This window comes from Temnothorax nylanderi, unplaced genomic scaffold (assembly GCF_030848795.1).
Source record: "Temnothorax nylanderi isolate EJ_2023f unplaced genomic scaffold, tnyl_v1.0 TNYL_tig0127_pilon, whole genome shotgun sequence".
Taxonomy (NCBI): Eukaryota; Metazoa; Arthropoda; class Insecta; order Hymenoptera; family Formicidae; genus Temnothorax; species Temnothorax nylanderi.
In genome coordinates, this window is record NW_027249189.1 from 114,009 (window position 1) to 135,278 (window position 21,270).

The 21,270-nt window shown below is 31.0% G+C and overlaps 1 protein-coding gene and 2 long non-coding RNA genes across 5 annotated transcripts; 2 read left to right on the forward strand and 1 right to left on the reverse strand.

Moving 5' to 3' along the window:
* The first annotated feature begins 1,061 nt into the window (after positions 1-1,061).
* LOC139776761 (defensin-like) lies at positions 1,062-2,637 on the forward strand. The gene is made up of 3 exons (XM_071713671.1): positions 1,062-1,182; positions 1,435-1,639; positions 1,881-2,637. The coding sequence occupies exons 1-3, from the start codon at positions 1,086-1,088 to the stop codon at positions 1,897-1,899; spliced, it is 321 nt and encodes a 106-aa protein (XP_071569772.1). The 5' UTR covers positions 1,062-1,085; the 3' UTR covers positions 1,900-2,637.
* An 8,646-nt stretch (positions 2,638-11,283) lies between these two features.
* LOC139776760 (uncharacterized) lies at positions 11,284-15,504 on the reverse strand. 3 transcript variants are annotated; one of them, XR_011719171.1, is made up of 5 exons: positions 15,264-15,504; positions 13,871-14,226; positions 13,129-13,275; positions 12,736-12,885; positions 11,284-11,517 (listed from the first exon to the last, which is right to left on the reverse strand). It is a non-coding gene; the product is annotated as an uncharacterized lncRNA (long non-coding RNA). The 3 variants fall into 3 exon arrangements; XR_011719172.1 differs by lacking the exon at positions 13,871-14,226; XR_011719170.1 differs by lacking the exon at positions 15,264-15,504 and having other exon boundaries at positions 13,871-14,661.
* Positions 15,505-16,606: 1,102 nt separating this feature from the next.
* On the forward strand, positions 16,607-19,740 carry LOC139776745 (uncharacterized). The gene is made up of 2 exons (XR_011719165.1): positions 16,607-17,956; positions 19,134-19,740. It is a non-coding gene; the product is annotated as an uncharacterized lncRNA (long non-coding RNA).
* Positions 19,741-21,270: the final 1,530 nt, after the last annotated feature.

The following is a 21,270-nucleotide window of genomic DNA, read 5'->3' on the forward strand; positions in this document are numbered from 1 at the left end:
GCATTAAGCTCGTGTTCTGTCGACAGAACTTGCTGACAGGAACTGAGCAGATTGACAGCAAAAATCGAACAGACTCTGCTCATAATCAGCTGTTTAAATAAACACTTGCATTATCTCTTTAATTATCTCTGACCTATACTATTATTTAAACATATTTTTATTTATTTTCGATGAAAACCTTGATGGAAAAAATGTCTCAGAATTTTTCAGAAATCTCAGATAAAGTAATACCCATACAGCATAAATGTTGTAAGAACATTGCATATATTGCGGATTGCATACGATTGTAAATCACTTGCTGGGAGCATAAAGAAAAAAAAATTTGTTAGCAATTGCGCACAACATAGACATTGTCAAACTCGAGGCCCACAAGACGGTCACTGGTGGGCGAATAATGCCGCTTCCTGGGTTTGTGGGATGATTTTACCATCTTGAAGATCCTAAATTAAAAAATATCTGACAGAATAATGAGAAAAGCTGTTGAAAAATCGCACAACAGGAAAATAATGAAGTCAGAAATAAAGATATTCTCTAAATGAGAATGTTCTTTTTTTTCTGTGTATACACAGTTGAGAAATGCCCAAAGAAATATATGTATATCATTTCTTATATAGCATAAATATAATTTTTCTCATGTAACAAAACTATATTGCTGGTAGGTATAACAAAAGAAATTTGTTAACTGAACAAAAACTAATTTGTTCTTACAGCAAAATAATTCGTAGATTCAGCAAAATTATATCCAGCAAATGCGATTAGTACTCTTAACAAATCGTTTTGCTGGCCATATAATAACAATAAAATTTGCTAAGACAGCATAAAATCTGCTGTGCCAGCAAATTATTTCTCTCCGTGTGTGCTGTCTAGGATTTTCCCGGCTGTACTCAAATATACTATTTTTAAGCAAATACGTAAATACTTGCTCTTATCTCTGGACATGGAAAATCCAACGGATTTCCGTTCGAACAAAAATCGCCGTATTTATCGATATAAATCGGTCTCCCCACTGTCGCAATTTATAATCATTTACACTAGTATATAAAGGCCGGCAAAACTAAGTTCAAAACTATATTCATATCGTATTAATGAGATTCGTCTTATCATTCCTCAAAATGAAGATCTACGTGTTCGCCCTTTTGGTTGTGGCTGCGGTTGCTTTCGCGCACAAACTTCCCATCGAAGGTACGGAATAGAATCTGAAACTAGACATACCAAGAATACAACTTCCCAATTTATAAATTAAAGTACGCGTTGAAAATGACTTTCAAAATATATTTAAATGTATCTATACTAAGCATCGATACGTAATGATTCTTCAAAGTTATTTTTTAGTTACATTTTATTAATAATAAGTTTAATCACACGTTGAAATAATCTTTTCGAGTAATTTTATTTTAAAATAATAACAATGTGTGTTATATATTTTAAATGAAGATAAAATGTCCCTGGAGTCGCCGTTGGCAAATGAAGACGAATCCTTGAAAATGGCACCTGTCGAAGGACACCATCGCGTACGTAGGATCACCTGTGATCTTCTCGATGGTACAGGTGTTGGTCACAGCGCTTGTGCTGCTCACTGTATCGCCAGAAATCGCAGAGGAGGACACTGTAACAGCAAAGGTGTTTGCGTATGCCGCAAGTAAGTAACGATTCGAATAATTACGATTTTTTTTCAATTATTCCGATGACAACATGGTTATAATTTGCAAAGAATGACTTTCGAATTATTGTTACTAGATACCATATTGAATCCTTGTTAAACTATGGAATTAATTAAGAATATGTCATAAATTTAATAACGATTGACTAAGAGACAATCAATATGCCCGTCATCAAATCATTTTGTATTAATAATAAAATTTTCTTTTATTATTTTTTAGGGACAAATGGATAGGTTAATCTCGACTGCGGTAATCGATCACTTAAGAAGATTGGGTTGGGATTTTGACCGATGGAGACATATCGCATATGACTCACATTATTTCTTAATTTTGATTGCACCACGAATTCATCTGTAATAAATATGTTTTAGACATTTAAAAATAGTGTAATATATCTTAACCCTCTTGAGTATTATAGGCAAAGTGTTATAAGCAAAATGTTAGCAGTTTGCGCGCAGATCGGCAGCAAACTTGATCAAAATCCCATATTAAAGCCATAGCCATTTATGTCCGCATTAAGCTCGTGTTCTGTCGACAGAACCTGACAGGCAATGAGAGCAGATTATCAGCAAAAATCGAACGGCCTCTGTCCATAATCAGCTGTTTGAATAAACGCGACGCGCATTATCTCTTTAATGATCTCTGACCTATAGGGAAACTCCAATATTTACGCCGCGCGGGGATTTACGCCGCAGAAGTCAGAAAAAATAGAAGAAATGAAGATATTTGCTTGTAATCACTCTGTTATGTGGCTTTATGCCATATTAGTATTGTGTTGTAATTTCAGTTTTTTACTGTTAATATTAACGAAATCATCGTGAGTTGAATCGATTTCTCAATGTAGCGCGATCATATATATTACAATCTATGTAAAGTAAAATGATTACTGTAGGCAATATAAAAGGTTTAATGGTTATTTCATGATATATAAGTGTAGAGGGATAGTAAATGATGAATACAGCAAAATACAAGTGCAGCTCTTGTATTCTTTGTTCAGCTTGATATCTTGTATATCCCACCTGTTTGGGATATACAGCATTTTTAGCGGAATTTTTGCCATAGTACAGACACTCTGTAAGAATCAAAATCTCCTATGCATTCTTTCTTTTTTGGATCATATAACAATAACCTTTAACTCATCTATCGTTCGTCTATTTTCTTTTTAAAATCTTTCAGTTTTATAATTTGTTTACCATTCTTACAACTTAATAAACTTTTTACACACATTTTACAATTTATTATGACATTTTATTGCCTTATTTATAAACGTTATTTGTAATTTTTTATAAGACGTATATTCCACCCATGAATGTTATATATCCCACCCCTATGGGATATATGGTATTAAAAATGTAAGGATTTCTAAAAGTTTTTTTTAAATACAAAGAATAAATATTTCATGTTTCTAATTTTTTTATAGTAATAGACCATATAAAGTTTTTATTGGTATAATTAATTTGCCTTAAACATAGTAAATAATACTCGATAAATTAAGTTCTCCTTAGGTGTGGCGTATATACCGAAATTACCTTATATTTGACACAATCTTATAGCCTTATTTAAAAGAATAATAAGAGTAAAATTTTGTTCCCTATGGTATCTTTTACTGACCTGTATACTTGAATAATATTTTAAGTTTTTTTATGTTTTCATTATTTTTTGTTTCTAACAAGATAACAATTGAATTTATAATAGTTTATTTCTGACGTTACCTAGTAAAATTTTAAGTATGATGGCATTCTGCGTGCACACACATACACACACACGCATGCACACATTGAAATCACATTAGCTCTTGAGTCGTAATGATGTTTTATACATTTCAAATATTGTATATATATAAATAAAATGTATATTCTATTTTTTTAAATTTTAATTTTTTTTCACATTTGCATTTTTCTTTCCCACCGAAAATAAAGAAAAATAATTAAATAGCAGTATCTATAGGTCGGGGCTGATTAAAAAGCCAATCCATGTTTCGCGTTTATTTAAACAGCTGATTATAAATAGAACATTTTGCGTTCGAAATAAGCTACTGTAGTTTATACTCGTAATAGGATGTATTTCTTATTAAAAATCCTTATTCCGAAAGCATGACTAGGATTTCGTTTTTTTTTATCATCGATCAGATCATCGATCGAGAACGATATTCACGCGAGTTATAAGTGATATTTGATCATGATGTTTAATTACGTAATTTTTAATAATACACTTTAAACAAAAAGTATAAATATTTTATCACCAATGCTAATTCTACCTTTTGCCGAAGTAACCATTATACAGAGTGATTATAAAAACGTTTAAACTTTCGTAAATTCTATACACAAAATTAATCTGTAAATTAAAACGCATATTAATTGTATAACAATCGTAATTTGCTTTCACGACTTTTTCTCTGGTTAGATCGTAGTATCACATTATCGTGGTATCTGTATATATAACAATAAAAACACTTTTCTTACATAAATGACAACTTGATCCGTTGACTCGTTATTGAGATTTCAAAATCTCGGGTACTCAGAACTCGACCGTTCGCGTAAAGATACACGACGGTCTCGCGCTGCGCGTGTACTTGGCCCGAGACACTACCGTATCTCTTCGTATACTATTTTTAAAACCAAATACTTGCTTTTATCTCTGGACATGGATAGTCCAACGAATTGTTTGTTTGACCAAAAATTGCCGTATTTATCAATATATACCGACTCCCCACTGTCGCAATTTATAATCATTTACACTAGTATAAAGACCGGCAAAACAAAATTTAAAACTAAATTCACATCGTATTTACGAGATTCGACAACGACTCATTCTTCAAAATGATGATCTACGTTTTCGCTCTTTTAGTTGTGGCTGCGGTCGCTTTCGCGCACAAACTTCCCGTCGAAGTTACGGAATAGAATCTGAAACTAGACATAGGTATACCAAGAATACAACTTCCCAATTTATAAATTAAAGTGTTGAAAATAGCTTTTAAAATATATTTAAATGTAGATCTATATACTAATTGCAAATATCGTTATGTGATAATGATTCTTCAAAGTTATTTTTTAGTTTTATCAATAAGTTTAATCACACGTTAAAATAATCTTCTCAAGTGATTTTGTTTAAAATAATAACAATGTTATATATTTCAAATGAAGATAAAGTGTCCCTGGAGTTGCGGTTGGCAAATGAAGATAAATCCTTGAAAATGGCACTTGTCGAAGGACATCATCGCGTACGTAAAGTCGCCTGTGATCTTCTCGATGGTTTAGGTGTTGGTCACACCCTTTACGCTGCTCACTGTATCATTAAAGGACACAACGAAGGACACTGCAACGATGATCGTATTTGCATATGCCGCGAGTAAGTAACGATTCAAATAATTACGATTTTTTTGATTATTCCGATGACAACATGGTTATAACTTGCAAAGAATGACTTTTGAATTATCGTTACTTAGATAATATTGAATTTTTGGTGAACTATGGAATTAATTAAGAATATGTCAGAGATTTAATAAGACACGATTGAATAAGAGACAATCTATATGCCCGTCATCAAATCATTTTGTACACTGAGAAAAAAATTTTTAGATCCAAGAAAATATTTCTTTGAATAGTCCTAATAACATATTTACTTAATATAATACACATATTTATTTAGAATTAGATATTTTTACTTAATTTAAGTAAAGATATATAATTCTAAATAAATATGTGATTATATTAAGTAAATATGTTATTAGGACTATTCAAAGAAATATTTTCTTGGATCTAAAAAATTTTTTTCTCAGTGTATATATTAATTAATGAAATTTTCTTTCATTATTTTTTAGGGGCAAATGGATAGATAATTAGATGACCGCCATTTTGCAAGAAATAAATAGGGTAGGTAGTCCATCAATGAGCCAGTTGTACACTATGAACCATTGTAATATTTCATAAATGTAATGTTGCTAGATTGTGCTTGTTGTCATGCAACGACTCGCATTTGAATCCCTCTTCGGCTCCCCAATCGGTCGGCAAATCGCGCGAAGGACGGTCGTTTGAGACCACATTTTGTGATTTTTGGGTGACAAACTAATTTTTTTTTCGTAAGTTTTACGTATTTTTCATGTTTTTGTTGTTATATCTATTATTTTTGTCATTATTCTATAATTTTGTGTGTATATTTGGCTTTATAATTCTGTAAGCAACTTTCTTCTATTGCATTATTTTACCGTATTTTTTGAAGATTATCATAAAAAATGTTATATGGCCTACAATAAACCATTTTGTTTTTTACTACAGTTATCTGTGTTATAAGTCTTATTAAACTGACTAGTTGCTATAATAAATAATAATCTAAGTAAGAAAAAGTCTGATTAAAAATAATAATTTTGATTGTAAGCTTCAAATAATGGAAACATAACATATATAATTAAGTTAGTTTCAATTTAAAGTACTATCCTAATCTTACTTATCATGTCTTATAATTATCTCTTCCCTAAATAAACATTTTAAAACATAGTAAAACTAAAATAACACTAACAATTCACTGTATAAAACATGTGGTTTATTGTTAAAAATGGCTAGGTTCATTGTGTACACACCCCTACACAATGAACCATTTGACATTGTTTTAAAAAAATCGAAATTGTGGCTAAACTTTAACAAGTAGAAACTTGCACATTGCTTCCTCGTAGTCTTTAAGTGTGCAAGTAGAAACTTGCACATTGCTTCCGCATAGTTTTTAAGTGGGCAAGTAAAAACTTGTACATTGCTTCCCCTCATAGTTTTTAAGTGTGCAAATTATAAATTTGAACATTACTTTCTCACAATTTTCAAGTATACAAATTATAAATTTGCACGTTGCTTAATCAACATTTTATTTCGCTCATAAAGCTTCCTCTTATGAGGAAGTTCCTCTTATGAGCCTATTTTTTTATGCATAATTATTAGTAGATATTTATTAATTTGGCTTCCTCATAGAGGAAGCTTTATGAGCGAAATAAAATGTTGATTAAGCAACGTGCAAATTTATAATTTGCATACTTGAAAATTGTGAGGAAGTAATGTTCAAATTTATAATTTGCACACTTAAGAACTATGAAGAAGCAATGTGCAAGTTTCTACTGGCCCACTTAAAAACTATGAGAAAGCAATGTGCAAGTTTCTACTTGCACACTCAAAGACTATGAAGAAGCAATGTGCAAGTTTCTACTTGCACACTTCTTTTTATTATTATAAGCTTTATTGCGACTAATATCTGTTATACTATTACAAAAATCAATTAATAATTTTACTAAAATGATCCTTACTAATTGCGGATATTTCTTAATTTTTCCATTTTATTCCATTTTTTTATTTATACATTAATTTTTTATCGATCATGCCCCGATCTTGGCTTAATTGTCTGGATCGTCCCCCGATCTTGACTCAAATCATGTCCCAATCTTGGCTTAATTGTCTGGATCGTCCCTCGATCTTGGCTTAATTGTCCGGATCATGCCCCGATCTTGACTTAATTGTTTGGATCATACCGATCTTAGATCATGATCCGATCTAGACAATTAAGCCAAGAATATAATAAAACTATAAATAGCCCGATATTTCAAAATTTGCCACACATATTTCTAAAAAAATTATGGACCTTTGATCGCGTATAAAAATGGATCTAATCAACCAAATCTTAAAGAATTATATATGAAATAGGGGTAGAAAAAACTGAAGAATATAATAGAATTAGAAATAGATCGATATCTCAAATATCGAGAAAATTGAGAAAGCTACAGCGTAAAACACACTTTTCTAAAAAATGAAAATCCCCTTAAAATCCATACCGGTCGACGGATTTTAAGAAAAATAGAGGAGAACATACTTTCTATGATACTCTATTTGTGTGCAAAATTTCAACCCGGTATCTAAAAAATTGTAGAAGTAGATGCGTGTACAAAAAAATCCGCACACACACACACATACATACATACTTCCGGACATTTTCTACTAATATGATTTCTCGACATTTTGGAACATTCTAAACCTATTTCCATCAAAATTTCGAAAAATTTTTTTTTCACCATCACAAAGCTTTCTCTATGAGGAAGCAAACTCTATGAGGAAGCAAAAATGACATATAAGTCATTTTATACAGTATGTAGCCAACTAAATTCATGAACTGTATGCAAAAACACAGATCTCCAACTCAATAACTGAGAGAGATATAAGCCTCTGAAATTTACATGGTTCATTTTTGAACTACCTACCCTATTATTAAAATTGGCTACGTAGCTCACACAAGGACTATAGTTTTTCCACCTTTTGAGGAAAAAATTTTTTATTTTTGTTTCAGATAAAAACCAATGAAGATATTCTAGTTACCGCGGAAGTTGTTTTAGAAGAAGCCGCCTCACGGAAATGGCTGCCACATCCTTAATTTTTAAATGAAACTTACAGAAATAACAGATAAATGTATATAATTTAAGATGTATATAACGATTTTTCAATAAAAAAATTTTTTTACTAAAAATAATTGTCAAAAAAACACTACTTTTCCTTATTCTAAATGTAGCCCCTTATTGCAAAACATATTTTTAGAACTTTAAATATCTTGGATGTAACGATATGTTGAAAGATAAGAATAAAGATACATACATACATACATAATATTAAAATTAATTCTTTCATTTATTCTTTATGCATTTTATAATCATCATCAATTATACAATTAAAATGATTACACAGGTGATCCATATACTTGAACATTTTCGCGACTGTAATCAGATATACCATTTCTAAAAGCAAATACGTAAATACATGCTCTTATATTTGGACATTGAAGGTGCAAGGATGTTCGTTCAAACAAAAATTACCGTATTTATAAATATAAACCAATCTTTCCACTGTCACATATTACGCAATTTCTAATCATTTACACTGGTATATAAAGCAATTAAATTCAATACCGGCAAAATTAAATTCAATAGTTGCGAAGCTCGACAACGACTCACTCCTCAAAATGAAGATCTACGTGTTCGCCCTTTTGGTTGTGGCTGCGGTCTCTTTTGCGCGCCAACTTCCCGTCGAAGGTAAAGAATAGAATCGGAAACTAGATATACCAAAAATACAACTTCCCAATTTATAAATTAAAGTGTGCGTTGAAAATGACTTTCAAAATATATTTAAATGTATCTATACTAAGCATCGATACGTGATGATTCTCAAAGTTATTTTTTAGTTACTTTTTATTAATAATAATTTAATAACATGTTGAAATAATCTTCAAGTGATTTTATTTTTAAATAATGACAACGTTATATATTTTAAATAAAGATGCCTTAAATTTAAACAGATTTAAATGAAGATGAAGTCCCCCTGGACATCTTGGATTTGCCGCTGACAAGTGAAGATAAATCCTCACCTGTCGAACATCATCGCGAACGTAGGTTCACCTGTAATCACAACGCTTGTAATGCTCACTGTATCGTCAGAAACCGCAAAGGAGGATACTGTAACGACAAAGGTCTTTGCGTATGCCGCAAGTAAGTAACGATTCAAATAATTACGATTTTTTTCAATTATTCCGATGACAACATGGTTATAATTTGCAAAAAATGACTTTTGAATTATTGTTACTAGATCAAATTAAATCCTTGTTAAACTATAGAATTAATTAAGAATATGTCATAGATTTAATAACGATTGAATAAGAGACAATCAATATGCCCGTCATCAAATCATTTTGTATTAATAATAAAATTTTCTTTTATTATTTTTTAGAGACAAAATAATATTAGGTTAATCTCGACTGCGGTAATCGTTCACTTAAAAAGAAGATTGGGTTGGGATTTTGACTGATGGACATATCGTATATTCACAGTTTTTGGAATTCACAGTTTTTGGAATTTCGACCACAAATCCATCTGTAGTAGTAAAAGTAGTTGAGTAAAAAACCACACACACATCTATATTCAGATGGCCGCCATTTTGTGAGAAATGAATATTATTAAAATTGGCTACGTCATACAAGGACTAGTTTTTTCATCTTTTTGAGGAAAAAAATTTTTATTTTTGTTTCAGATAAAAACCAATGAAGATATTCTAGTTACCGCGAAAGTTGTTTTAGAAAAAGCCGCCTTACGGAAATGGCTGCCATATCCTTAATTTTTAAATAAAACTTACAGAAGTAATAGATAAAAGTATATTGAGATATATATAACGATTTTTCAATAAAAATGATTTTTTACTAAAAATAATTGTAAAAAAACTACTTTTTCTTATTCTAAAATGTATATGTAGCCCCTTATTGTAGTTCAAGAAATCATCATAAATCAATTGCAAAACATATTTGTAGAACTTTAAAATTATCAAATAGGGAATAGTGAGAGAGGCAATCGGAGCCACGCGCGGTAATTATTGCGCAACCAATAGTCAATAAGATAAAATATATTAGCCAATACATATTCGTTTCGACACTTTCTTTGTGTCATTTTCAGCGTGTAAACAAAATTAATATACATGAAAATTACAAACGATATATTAACGGTCAAAAGCGATCAAAATGATATAGTCGATCGGTCGACAAGCGCAGTCAAATCAATAAAGGACTTTATTATATTTGACCCAAAACTTGAACGATTTAACCGCGTGAGGTCCGTAATGATATTTGATACTTTGGAAAAACGAATAATGCATTTTTCAGCCTGCGTGTAATAATAATAAACTAAGTATAGGGTCTTCTGAATAAATCAAATAGGGAATAGTGAGAGGCAATTGGAGCCACGTGCTGACCAATATATTTTATCTTATTGACTATATGTTGATTGCGCAATAATTACCGCGCGTGGCTCCGATTGCCTCTCTCACTATTCCCTATTTGATTTATTCAGGAGAGCCTATTACTTAGTTTATCTTTAAAATTATATCTCGGTTTGTATATGTAACGATATGTTGAAAGATAAGAATAAATATATATACATACATAATATTGAAATTAATTCTTTTACTTATTCTTTATGCATTTTATAATCATCGCATATTATATTATTACGTAAAGATATTATGATAACGATCTAATCAGAGAAAAAGTCATGAAAGCAAGTTACGATTGTTATACATACAATTAAAATGATTACACAGGTGATTCATATATTTGAACATTTTCGCGACTGTAATCAGATGTACTATTTTTAAAACGTAAATACATGCTCTTATCTTTGGACATTGAAGGTGCAACGATGTTCGTTCAAACAAAAATTACCGTATTTAACACTATAAACTAATCTCCCCACTGTCACATATTACGCAATTTATAATCATTTACACTGGTATATAAAGCAATTAAATTCAATACCGGCAAAATTAAATTCAATAATTGCGAAGCTCGACAACGACTCACTCCTCAAAATGAAGATCTACGTGTTCGCCCTTTTGGTTGTGGCTGCGGTCACTTTCGCGCGCCAACTTCCCGTCGAAGGTATAGAATCGCAAACTAGACATACCAAAAATACAACTTCCCAATTTATAAATTAAAGTGCGCGTTAAAAATGACTTTCAAAATATATTTAAATGTATCTATACTAAGCATCAATACGTAATAATTCTTCAAAGTTGTTTTTTACTTACTTTTTATTAATAATAAATTTAATAACATGTTGAAATAATCTTCAAGTGATTTTATTTTAAAATAATGATAATGTTATATATTTTAAATAAAGATGTCTTAAATTTAAACAGATTTAAATAAAGATGAAGTGCTCGTGGACATCGCGTATTGGCCGGTGAAGATGTATGGAGACGAATCCGTGGAAGAACACCATCGCGAACGTAGGATCACCTGTGACCTTCTCGATGGTACAGGTGTTGGTCACGCCGCTTGTGCTGCTCACTGTCTCCTTAAAGGATACAGAGGAGGATACTGTAACGCCAAAGGTGTTTGCAATTGCCGCAATTAAGTAAGTAACGATTCGAATAATTACGATTTTTTCAATTGCAAAGAATGACTTTCGAATTATTGTTACTATAGATCATATTGAATCCTTGTTAAACTATGGAATTAATTAAGAATATGTCATAAATTTAATATCGATTGACTAAAAGACAATCAATATGCCCGTCATCAAATCATTTTGTATTAATAATAAAATTTTATTTTATTATTTTTTAGGGACAAATGGATAGGATTATTCTCGACTGCGATAATCGATCACTTAAGAAGATTGGGTTGGGATTTTGACCGATGGACATATCGCATATGACTCACATTATTTTTTAATTTTGATTGCACCACGAATTCATCTGTAATAAATATGTTTTAGACATTTAAAAATAGTGTAATATGTCTTAACCCTCTTAAAGTATTATTAGCAAAATGTTAGTAGTTTGCGCGCAGATCGGCAGCAAACTTGATCAAAATCCCATATTAAAGCCATAGCCATTTATGTCCGCATTAAGCTCGTGTTCTGTCGACAGAACCTGACAGGCAATGAGAGCAGATTATCAGCAAAAATCGAACGGCCTCTGTCCATAATCAGCTGTTTGAATAAACGCGACGCGCATTATCTCTTTAATGATCTCTGACCTATAGGGAAACTCCAATATTTACGCCGCGCGGGGATTTACGCTGCAGAAGTCAGAAAAAATAGAAGGAATGAAGATATTAGCTCGCAATCACTCTGTTATGTGCTTTTATGCCACATTAGTATTGTGCTGTAATTTCAGTTCTTTACTGTTAGTATGTATATATATTCCGTTATATTACAGTCCATTGATTTAAGGTAGTTATTCTGCATTTTATATATGGAATGATTAAACAAAAAAAATTGGTCGTTTTACATTTATATATCGATGATTAAACAGAGAAAAATTTGTTGATGTTTGGAAGATTACAATTATGCATATTATAAAACTATAAAAACAAATTATCATTCTTAGATTTAAATACTTATAACATTTCATCGATTCATAATTCTAATAATTGTTGTCTATCACAGTCATTTGTTTAAAGATTTTATGTATTAAGATTATGTCAAATTCAATGTTGTTATTGGAAAGAGAAACATAATAAAGGTTAGAATAAATCGCATAATGAAAAAATCAGATCAAATAATTACTTATTAATGACATCCTTTTGTCTTTCCTCTTGCTCAGGTGATGCCTACAACTCCTCCTTGTATGCAGCTATTGTTCAATTCAGTGGGTCTAATATAAGAGGATCGACATCCGCAAGAGAGACTGTTGATTTTGAGTTACTCGGAACATATCTGTACACGGCATAATTAAAAACAGAACATGTGATAAACGTTTCAATTATGATAGCATTAAGTATGTTATAGTAGTGTATATTACTAAATTGTTGAACAAAAATATTATTTTGGTGATGTAATTGAAAAATAAAAAAGTTATAGCAATTATTTAAAATACTGCAGTTATAAAATATAAAAAAGTAAATATTTAACTACAAGGATATTATTACATTGTATGATATAAGCAAAACGAATAATTACTCATCAACAGTGTCTTCTTGTATTTTTACTTGCTCAGGCGATGCTTGCAGTTCCTCAAGTGGAGATAATGTTTCACTCAGTTGTTCACACGCAACGAATTCGAAATCCTCAAGAGAGACCATTGATTCTGGAGTACTCCAAACATTTCTGTACATTCACATATGACATGCTTAAAAACAAAACATGCAATAGGTGTTTTAATTATGATAGTATTTAAGATGTTGTAGTCGTGTATAATATTCAATTGTTAAACAAAAACATTATTTTTGTGATGTAATTAAAAAGTAGGTAAGTCAGAGTTAGTATTTAAAATTATCATTACTTATGTAAAAAATAAGTAGCAGATTTGAGTTATCGTTATAGATCTTGTTTAAATAAGTTTATTTAATTTGAATACATACAATAACTAAACATTTTATATATTTGACTCGAGTTTTGGCAATACTAATATCAAACAAATGTCTAATCTAAATTTTTGAATTGTATACGTCTACATATATGATAGATAGAAAAACATGAATGTGAGAGATTCGTTCAAATTATATGTGAAATAATTGAAAGATTATTATTATTACGTTTGTATAAGCACATTTATGATTGGAATTGGAAATAATTATATTACTTGGATGCCCTGATAAAAACTTTCAATCGTTCAATCTTCTTTAACTATTGCTTGCTTTATCATTACATGTATTTTATAAGTTCTAGTATTTTAATAATTTCTTGAAACATGTGTACTTACTCATGTTGACTCTGGTTTATTACGAAGCCGGAATGTTTTCTATTTAAATGTGATGTCAAATTCCAATGTTCTCTATTAGATATTATGGTACCACATTGATTACATTCTGCTTTACAATTTGGTGAGTTCGTATAATAATGCCGCAGGTTGTACGGTATGGAGGGGTTTATATCAGATATTTTATGTGTAATCTTTAAGTGGGCTTTTAATTCTTTTATAACTCTTTGTGAACTGAATGACCGAATTTTTTCTCCACACAGCCTGCACTTTGTGAGCAAATCTTCTAACTCTTTGAAGTGATCCCACAACTCGTTGGATTTGAAGTCTTTCGGTAATTCCATTATATACGTCTCGTACTGAAAAATATCTGTTACTAAATGTTGTACAAAAATAACTTCAACAAGCGTTTGAAATCTACTGCTAGCACAGGTCAAAAAGAGAAGTATGGTTTATTTATCGGGATGTATGTATGTATAAATATTTTTAATCTGCCTAACTACGAGATCGTTCATATGATACAAAAAAAATGTAAATACACCAATCAAATTCTCGAATTTTATAACTGCAGTTGCAAAGCAGCTTTCTGCTGAATACAATTATAATTAGTATAATGCCTGTATATAGGTGTCTATATATAAAAACTTTTTTACTTTCTGTCTTTAATATTTATTTTTAATTATTTAATTTTTTTATTTAATTTAATTATGTTTAAAAAGTAATGGCAAACACGGCAGGTTTGTCTAGAATTCTTAGATAGGTGAGCGACAGAAAGAGAGTTCCTTTGAAGTCAATTTTGTCTTTATTATGTGTAGTTATCTTTACAAAAAAAGAAAATATGTTGACGTGAAAGAAATTGAGAGTAACTAAAAAGTTTTTACATTAGTTGAAATAAAAGCAAACCAAATCAGTAATCTGTCCTGAAGATCCCTCTCTAAAAAAGGCGTACAAAGTCGATACTCGAATATATCGCGGTTATTGTTGCCTCTTTTTCGCGATGCCGATTGGTTCTCTCGCTGTGCGCTTACTTCATGAGCAGCTGTCATCGTATATTTTGACAGTTGTGTGTAATGTTAAAGCTAAATAGCGCGCGCGAAGCGCGCCTCTGTAGTGTCTAGTAGAATAGAAAATAAATGAACTGAAATAAAAAACCAGATCTTACAAGACGGAATTAAGATGTCTGGATTACTGACTGAAAATGTGAGTCCGAATGTTTACTGAAACGTAATACCGATTATGAAAAAAAGGAGAAAGAAAAATGAAAAGAGAGGGGGGCCTCTGCATTAATGTCTATAAGATCGGTTCTTGGGCTAGAATTTCAAGCCAGAGCCATAAGAATGAAAGTAATTCTTAGATCTCAAGACGTATATAAACTCTAGCACAGAGGTCCTTGTACTTTTTTGACTAATGTCTGTCTTCAAATATGGCGTCCCAATGAGAATCCCGCTCGCTGGACCGGACTCCTCGCCTCGATCCTCCCTCTCGGACGCTAGCTGCCGCAGCTCTCCCTTTCCTGGCGGTGAGCTCTCCCTGGTGATCCGACTCTCGCTCGGTTGGTCTCCAGAACACGCGTCACAACGATCAATCCGTCAAGAAAGAAGTAACGGACTCGACACGTTCGAAGAAACGCAAGCCAGTGCGGCCATGACACCTAACGAGTGAGGAAGGAGGCGGGGGCTCCTTGAGAGTGGCGCCATCTAATGTGAAACGATCGGGCGTTGTAAAACGCGAAAAGAATTCGAGCGCAATATCTGAACAAATTATTTAATTTTTAATAAGTCCAATTATTAATATTTAATTTCATAATTGAACTTATTTTCTATTTTGATAAATGTAAATACAAATATCTTATTGTATTAATATTTAATATTAACAATTTAATTAGTTGCTTAATTTAACTTCTTGTTTAATAAAAGAGCGGATGTAGTACTGAAAGTGTATCTATTATATAATATTTCAATTTTCAAAATTGTCAAATTACAAACAGGAATTTTGTTGTGACTTTTACAGTTATAAAGTAACTATTTAATGGAAATAGAAGCCTAAAAAAATTAATATTGTGTCGCAATTATTATAATGCTCAAATCATAAAATATTTACATTATCCATGTCTGCCAATACAATATAATTTTTTATTCATATTGCATTCTATATAATGGCAATGTTATTATATATTTGACAGGCAAATCAAAATAGCTTCGAATCGATATCGAAATGATGAAATATCGATGTCTTAACAGAAAATACATAATATGCCTGTTTACAGTCTGGCACGATGAATGTATATCACAAATAATTTCTTCTTTTAAAAAATGTCATATAGCACAAACATCGAAATAAGCTTCTTTCGAGCATTAGTTCGATATGATGTAATATCGATGATTTCGACGTCAATTAGACAACGTCAATTCGATGGGTCATTTCTCGCTGGGTATGATTGAGCAATTTAAATTTGTTCAAATATTATGCGAAATTAAATGCCATTCGAATTATATATGCGATATAATTAAAAGATTATTATTATTATTACGTTTGTATATAATTACTTTTATAATCGGAATTGGAAATAACTATTACTTGGATGTTCCGATAAAAATGTTTTCTTCGAAGAAGGGAGAAGAATGTCGAAGAAGATCGAAAGGAGAAGAATCCTTTATTTATTGGAGTAAATGTAAATATAAATGTATGTATAATTTGAATTTGCCTAATTATAACAGATCGTTCAGATCTATCTTTCTTTATTCCATCATTAATTTTAAAATTATATATCACACACAACGCTTACACATGGAAATTTAAAATAACAAAGTTCGGTAGACTTACAGTAAAAATTAAAATCAGTTCAATCTTTGAAATATTTTCTTATAAAATTATATTTTTTTATTTAAATGTTCTTTTCTGTTTTTAAGGGGATCCTATAGTGAAGGCCGAACTTCCTCGATGTCGATAATGTCGAACATTTTTAATTCCGTTCTAATTCGTTTTCTATCATTTTCTATATTACCGGCCTATATCTGCCCTTGTCTAACGAGAGGCATCTGTCCTTGTTTCGATTGCTGCGCCATCTCTCGCTACACGCCATACTGCTCTTCTTGTCATTCCGCATGTATATTTGCATGTATAAAAGTTAAAACAATGACACTTTTTTTCTAGACTTCTATCGTAGTTGTAATTGCACGATATTGTTTTTCATGTTTTCCCTAGAGGGCTAGATTCTCATTTTGTATATATAAACTGCAGTATTTTTGTATAACCAAATATTGTCGTCAGTGACAGCTCTATGTGCCCAAATTTTTAATTTTTTTTTTTCGTTTTGGAAGTTAAAACCGATCTAGTCCTCTACATTTTTGTGCGTACTTTAATTCTAGACCAAATTTTTGCAATTCCGTAAAGCCAATTAAAAGTGGTTTTGTTTTAACTAAATGTCGGTAATTACTGCCACTATAGGATCCCCTTAAGTACGAGTATAAACTACAGCAGCTTATTTCGAACGCGAAATATTCTATTTATATTCAAGAATGCTATCATGTTTTTGAAGCTTCTGTGACTATACACAAGTGACCCATATATTTGAACATTTCCAGACAGCACAAAGATGTCTAAAAGATGACAGATTTTCTGCATAGACATTTTTTCAATAGGGCCCAAAGTCGACTAAAAGACAATTAAAAGATGTCTTATGTTCCACTAAATGTCGTATTATAGCCAAAACTTATATAGACATATCTTTTCGTTATCTTTTAATTTTATGTGCTGTCTAGGATTTCCCCGGCTGTAATCAAATATACTATTTTTATAAGCAAATACGTAAATACTTTGCTCTTATCTCTAGACATGAAAAATCCAACGGATGTCCGTTCGAACAAAAATCGCCGTATTTATTAATGTAAACCAATCTCCCCACTGTCACATAGTATGCAATTTATGATCATTTACACTGGTATATAAAGCAATTAAATTCAATACCGGCAAAATTAAATTCAATAGTTGCGAAGCTCGACAACGACTCACTTCTCAAAATGAAGATCTACGTGTTCGCCCTTTTGGTTGTGGCTGCGGTTGCTTTCGCGCACAAACTTCCCATCGAAGGTACGGAATAGAATCTGAAACTTAGACATACCAAGAATACAACTTCCCAATTTATAAATTAAAGTGCGCGTTGAAAATAACTTTTATTCTTTATCTATACTAATATATAAAATTCTTACGGGTGATGTGTGTTTGAACGTTATTAACTTAAAAACTATTGGACCGATTTTGAAAAAACTTATACCAACATGTTCCTTGAAATCTCAGGAGTGCTATAGGGCAATTTAATTTGGCGGTTCTTTTTTTAAAAAAGTGATATTTTTTAATTTATAGCATTTTTGTGGATTGGTGTGTATGTATGTTTGCTTTTATATCTCGAAAAGTTTTAAAGGAAAGAGTACTTAATTATAGTGTTTTTTACTTAATATAAGCTAAATGCACTTGCAATTTATTTTAGTTGGTCTTTTTTTATTTTTAAAACTGATTGTTTCCAAATTAAATACCACTTATCTGTATATATAAGTGTCGAATGTCTGTCTGTCTGACTGCAAACTACTTATTCATTAATGGGCCGATTCTCTTGCAAAAGGTGTCATCAAAATTTTTCTAATTTCTCGGGGATGGCGGTGATGGGGTTCGATTTTTGTTTTACCGATTTTCTTGACACCGGGGCCAAAATTTTTCTAATTTTTGGGGGATTGCGACGATGGGTTTAATTTTTTTAAGAGAAAGCTTTGTTTTCGTGAAAAACTTTAGCACCGGTCTCAAGAAAATCGGTTTGCAAATTACTCATTCATTAATGGACCGATTTTCAATGTTCTAAAACGTCGAAAAATCATAATTTTTAAAAAATGTTTGTATGTGTGTACCTATGTATTCCACTCGCTGAGGATGATCCAAGAGGAAGCATTAAAGGACCGATTTTCTTGAAACCGGTGCCAAAATTTTTCACGAAAACAAAGCTTTCTCTTTAAAAAAATTAAACCTACCGTCGCAATCGCCGAAAAATTAGAAAAATTTTGGCACCAATTTCAAAAAAATCGGTCATTTAATGCGTGATAATAATTAATAATAAGTTTAATCACACGTTGAAATAATCTTTTCAACACAGTAAAAAAATTTGTGTTAAATATAACATAAATCACATGTCCCAAACGGTCCACTCAAATTTTTGTGTTAATTTAACATAATGTAAATATGTCAAATTATGACACAAATATTATGTCCATAATTTAAGGCTCCTGGGTAGTCACCGCGGCCATATTGGATTCTTACTATCGAGGCGAGGAAAACACCCAATTTTGTTGTGCGTGCCATTTTCAAATAAAAAGACATTTCAATAAAACATCACTATAGATTGTTTCAGAACACTTCCGAAATTGGCCGAAAACTACCCTTTTCCCTCGACAATAAACAAACAACCATAAAACGAAGCCTAAACATACGGGAAAAACAGCCGTTTAACGACTATCGAAAGGAGGTGAAAACGTTCCTTCCGCGTGCAAATCTTACTTTTCGGCCAATTTTACGACTTTCACGAATACGTTAAACGTTAGAGCACAAGCACAGAGCGAATAATAAAGAAATAGCACGCACAACAAAATAGGTTGTCAACATGTCACAAAGGACTGAAAGGACAGAATTCTCCATTGGAGAGAGTGAGAGGAGAGAGTTCTTATTTCTACCGCGACGGTACGTCGCCACCGTCGCTTCGGAGTTCTCGGCTCAGGGACCAGGAGCCTTAATACAAAATAAAGGAAAGTTTGATGACATGCTAACAAAAATTTTATGTACAACAGACATCTGTATAATGTTAAATATAAATAAAAAACATGTTAATTTAACATTTTTGTATGTACAATAGACATCTGTATAATGTTAAATATAAATGAAAAAAATATTTTTTTTAACAAAACTACATTATTTTTATGTTAATCTTACGATTAAATATAAAATGTGTTATTTTAACATTTAATTTACTTAAATATAAATTTAACACAAAAAAATCAGATAACATAATCAAAATTAGTTAAATTAACACGTAAGTATGTTACATTTTTAACACAAAAATTTCAACAAGGTCCATTTTTAACAAAAATACACAAAATTTTTTACTGTGAAGTGATTTTGTTTTAAAATAATGACAATGTTATATATTTTAAATAAAGATAAAGTGTCCCTGGAGTCGCCGTTGGCAAATAAAGACGAATCCTTGAAAATGGCACCTGTCGAAGGACACCATCGCGTACGTAGGGTCACCTGTGACCTTCTCGATGGTTTAGGTGGTGGTCACTCCTTTTGCGCCGCTCACTGTATCGCCAAAGGACACAAAGGAGGATACTGCAACGCATCTGGTGTTTGCGTATGCCGCGATTAAGTAAGTAATAATTCAAATAATTACGATTCTTCTGATTATTCCGATGGCAACATAGTTTATAACTTGCAGAGAATGACTTTTGAATTATCGTTACTAGATAATATTGAATCTTTGATGAACTATGGAATTACACAGTAAAAAATAATACGTAATTTTAACACTTTTTACATGTCCCAGAAAGTCCACTCTAAATTTTAAGTTAAAATGACTCATTCATCGTGTGTTACTTGTTGACAAATTAGAAATGTTAATTAATTGACACTATACTTTACATTTATATTTGTTTTTTTGACTTTATTTTTCAAGTTATATTAACACATGATATTAATTATTTTACCAATTTTACTTGAATTATGTGTAATATTGTAGAAACATTTAATTTTAGTAAATTTAATTATTTTGTGTGTCAAAGTTTACGATTATTTGAAAATTTACTTTAACTTTTGTTTGTTTGTGTTAAAATAACTTTAAGACGTGTTGATTTTTTAAAGTATTTGTGTTAAAAGAACTCAAAATAATATTCAATTTTTAAAAAACACTACTTTTCCTTATTCTAAATGTATATGTAGCCTCTTTATTGTAGTTCAAAATATCATCATAGGTCAATTGCAAAACATATTTGTAGGACTTCAAAATTATATCTCGGTTTGTATATGTAACGATATGTTGAAAGATAAGAATAAATATATATACATACATAATATTGAAATTAATTCTTTCACTTATTCTTTATGCATTTTATAATCATCCTATATTATATTATTATGTAAAGATATGATAACGATACAGGTCGATACTATGATCTAATCAGAGAAAAAGTCATGAAAGCAAATTACGATTGTTATACATACAATTAAAATAATTACACAGGTGATCCATATACTTGAACATTTTCGCGATTGTAATCAGATATACCATTTTTAAAAGCAAATGCGTAAATACATGCTCTTATCTTTGGACATTGAAGGTGCAACGATGGTTCGTTCAAACAAAAATT